This window comes from Excalfactoria chinensis, chromosome 1 (assembly GCF_039878825.1).
Source record: "Excalfactoria chinensis isolate bCotChi1 chromosome 1, bCotChi1.hap2, whole genome shotgun sequence".
NCBI lineage: Eukaryota > Metazoa > Chordata > Aves > Galliformes > Phasianidae > Excalfactoria > Excalfactoria chinensis.
The window spans coordinates 66,397,858-66,401,631 of record NC_092825.1 but is presented as its reverse complement, the minus strand read 5'-3'; the positions used below and the strand labels follow the sequence as shown (position 1 = coordinate 66,401,631).

General features: G+C 62.0%; 1 protein-coding gene across 1 annotated transcript; it reads right to left on the bottom strand.

The window, feature by feature from the left end:
* Positions 1–1,099: 1,099 nt before the first annotated feature.
* On the bottom strand, positions 1,100–3,561 carry LOC140250552 (PHD finger protein 7-like). Its single transcript, XM_072333374.1, is given in 8 exon segments — positions 1,100–1,277; positions 1,632–1,791; positions 1,957–2,078; positions 2,230–2,340; positions 2,519–2,664; positions 2,667–2,883; positions 3,071–3,195; positions 3,442–3,561. Coding segments are annotated over 8 exon segments (1,179 nt in total).
* Positions 3,562–3,774: the final 213 nt, after the last annotated feature.

Genomic DNA, 3,774 nt, shown 5'->3' with positions numbered 1-3,774 from the left:
AAAGAACATCACTGGAACAAGGAGCACAGAGGGACACCCTGCACTGTGTCAGGGCAATGGGTCAGGAAAGGGTCTGGAAGAAGAGTCCCATGAGGAGCGGCAGAGAGAACTGGGATTGTTCAGTACGGAGAAGGTGCAGGGGAAGCCTCACTTCATGTAACTCCCTGAAAGGAGGCTGTAGCCAGGTGGGGGTTGGCCTCTTCTCCCAGCTAACAGCGATGGGACCAGAGGGAACGGCCTCAAGTTGCAGCAGGGGAGGTCCCCGTTGGATGTCAGGAAGAACATCTGGGCTGAAAGAGCGGTCGGGCACCGGCACAGCTGCCCAGGGAGCTGGGGGAGTCAGCGTCCATGGAGGTGCTCCAGAAGCGTGGGGATGTGGCCCTGAGGGACGTGGGCAGCTGGGGGGTGGTCGGTGGGACTTGGTGATTTTAGAGGTCTTTGTCAACCAGAGAGATGCTGTGATTCTGTGAGTCGTTTATTGCAATGAGTGGTACAACTATCAGCGGGCAACAGCCCACAGGCAGAGCCTGGAGAACATCACGGCAAGACGTAAACGCTCGACTGGGACACTGCTGGAGCCACAGGCCCCGTAGCGTTCAGGTGGGCCCAGGAGGGTGGATGTGCCGCCCAGTGCCTTCGGCAGCACCAACACGCCGGGTTCCAGCAGGGCTGCGTCCGGCACCGGGCCCCTCACTGTGCGCTGGCTGCAAGAGCCGCCTCCCCCCTGCAGCCCCTCCATCTCCAGCTGCAGCACCATTCCCTCATGGCCAAGGGCATCTAGACGTGGTGCATGACCACCCACACCAGCCCGGAGTGACCCTGGTGCTGCTGCACACCGAGGGGCAGGAAGACCCCAACGAGGTGCGTGCAGCAGAGGGGGGTCCCAGACACCCCATAAAAGCAGAGTCCCCAGTAACCAGATCTGTGTGCAGGATGATGAACACAGCGATGCCTGGAAAGGCAGAGAAGAACCAAACTGACAGTGGCATAAGGGAATTAAGTTTTATTGAGATGGGTTTGGATGACATTGGATAGGATTAGGGATGGGGTTTAGGGTAAGAGGTTGGAACGGAGCTTGTAGATGGCTGCTCCCACGGCTTCAGCAGGGCCGGCCGGTGATGTGCTGGGCCCGACGTGGTACCCGGGAGCGGCTCCGCCCCTGGGCTGGCCCTCGCCGCCTGAACCGGCTGGTGCGGCGTCTTCGGGGCTGGCTGTCGGTGTCCGCAGCCCGGCGATGGAGAGGCGAGCGGCTGCGAGTGCGGGCCCGCCCCGGATGTCTGGATGGGCTTCCGTGGGCCGTTGGGGAAGCCCTGGAGGACCCCGGTGCTGCCGATGTGCAGGAGCTGCGGGTGCAGCTCTGAGCACCTGGGGTTGCTGTCTGCCGGCTCCCTCGGTGTCTCTGGGGCCGGCTCGGAGATGCTGGGGCCCGGCGCCGCAACGGAGAGCGGCTTCTTGTCCGGGCCCGCTGTCCCTGCCTGCACCTGCGGTTGTATCTTAGTGCAGGGCAGCGCCTCGAGGACCGAGATGTCCCCTGGCGTCTTCCACGGCGTCCCCGGGACTCATTCAAGCTGTTTGCATCCCGGCGTGCACGTGGAGCGATTCTCCTGCGGTCTGTCCTTCGCTGGATGGACAGGCCGCTGCTCTCAGGCACACCGGAGCGGTGAGCTGGCCCCGATGGTGCCTGGATGGAGGTGCCGGTACTGCTGCTCTCTGTTGAGGATCCTCGGGATGGCCGCAGTCCCTGCTGGCTGGTGGTGCCGAGGCCAGCAAGACGTGATCTGGTGCTGGAGGCTGTAAGGGGAGGCAGGAAGGTGAGCAGGATGGCATCCCAGCCATGGGGTGGAACTGGCTCCTGTTTGTCCCGGGCTGGAGGGATTTGAGCAAGGCCGCTCTGAGCAGCCGCTGCCAGGCCTCGCCTGTCCCCAGCCCAGCAGCACGCGGCTGTTTTCCTCTTACCGGTGCCCTCTCCAGCAGCACAGCTGTCGCACTCCCAGCTGGTTGTGCTGTTACTCAGCTGGGAACAGCGGCGGTGTGTGGCTCGTGCAGCACAGGAGCTGCAGAGGAGCATCTCCCAAGGTCTGTGGAAAGCAACGGGTTGTGGCCGTGAGCACAAAGTGCCCTGAGCCAGGGAGTGCCCGGCACAGCTCTGGTGCTCAGTCTGTGCTCCCCCAGCCTGTGGTGAGGCTGCGATGCCACGCAGAGCCCCAGAGGGCAGCTGAGCTCACTCACCCCTCTCCTGAATGCCCTCTGCCAAGGGGGTAAAGGCAGTTGATGGCCACGCAGCGCTCGTACCGAACACCCAGGGATGAATAGGTATAGTTGTCATCCCATGTTGGTTTTCTGCCAGAGAAGGGAGGGAATGTGATGAGCACTCACTGGCCCAGAACTGAAACTAACCCCTGAAATCCATCCATCCCCATCCACCTTATCCCTGCTTTCAGCTTCCCAATGATGCTCAGGCCCACGTTAATGGCTGCCAAGGGCCAGGCATCTCAAGAGCTGTCTGAAGGACACCAACCTGAATGGGATTCGGATCCCCACATTCAGCATCTCTCGCAGGAAAGATTCCTTGTCTCTGCAGTGGGGGCACCGGAAGCAATAAATCCCTGCGCTCAGTGCCTGTTCCTGCAGCAGAAACACAAGCAGTGTGGGTGTGAGCTGAGTGCTGCTTGGTGCTGCTGAGCGCCTGCGGTGCTGCAGCTCAAGGGGAGGGCTCCTACCTGGACGCAGGCCCGGTGGAACCAGGCGTGTTGGCAGGCTGGGCACACCATGGTGCCGTACGACCTGCTGTCACCCACAGGCTCCATGCAGATGAGGCAGGTCGTGTCCGGCGCCGGTTCTGCCTGCACTGCCTGCTGCGGGCTGTGCTCCCTGCAGAAGGCCCTGGGGGAAGATGGAAGGGATGGGCGAGGTGAGAAGGGCTGCGAGGAGGGCAGAGGAACGGGAAGGAGCCCCAGGCCTTGGCTCTGGCTCTGTCAGGCTGCTGGGAGGTTCACAACGCGTTCCTCGCTGCTGTGGCTGGTGCTGACAGCAGGGTTGGAGGCCACAGGCCGCACCTGGCGGCCCTTACCTGAGCGCTCCAAAGAACTGGGTGACGCATTGACCCTCATAGGCACAGGGCAGATGGAAGCTCTGCTCACATCCTGGCTCTGCGCAGATGACGGTGGCCCCCGAACTGCCACAGACGAAGCAGAGCTGGAAAGAGCAGAGCAGCCCCCATCAGCTGCAGGCTCAGGGCCTACGCAGCGGGCCCCGCACCTCTGGGCAGGGCGCAGGATGCGGGCAGGGCTGGGTGGCACTCTGCAGAGCTGCCTGGTGAACAGGGCTGGTCTGCAAGTGCAGGAGTGTCTCCTGGAGCTGAGAGGAGGGGCTGGGATTGCTTTCTTGGGACCAGGCTAAGCTCTCCTGGCACCAAGCTCCCTGTTCCGGTCCAGTGCTCACCGTCTGCTCTGCCTCCCTCACTGTGCGTGTGATGTCTTCTGCACAAAAACGTGCCTCGTTGCTGCCTTCCATGTATTGACAAAGGCCGCTGGCAAATATCTGTACAAGGGGAAAGAGCATGGTCTAGTTGGGGCAGAAAGGAGGGAATCACTGGTTGGAGGCAGGTGGCAGGAGCCACAAGGGAACTCACCACACAAAACTCATGGATGTACAATCCATCAATCTCTACTTTGCAGCCAAGGATGCCCGAGTCCTCATCCACTCGGCCACAAAGCACGCATGCTGGAGAGGAGAGAGTAACAGCAGTGAGCGCCTTGCGGGGCCAGGTGCCCC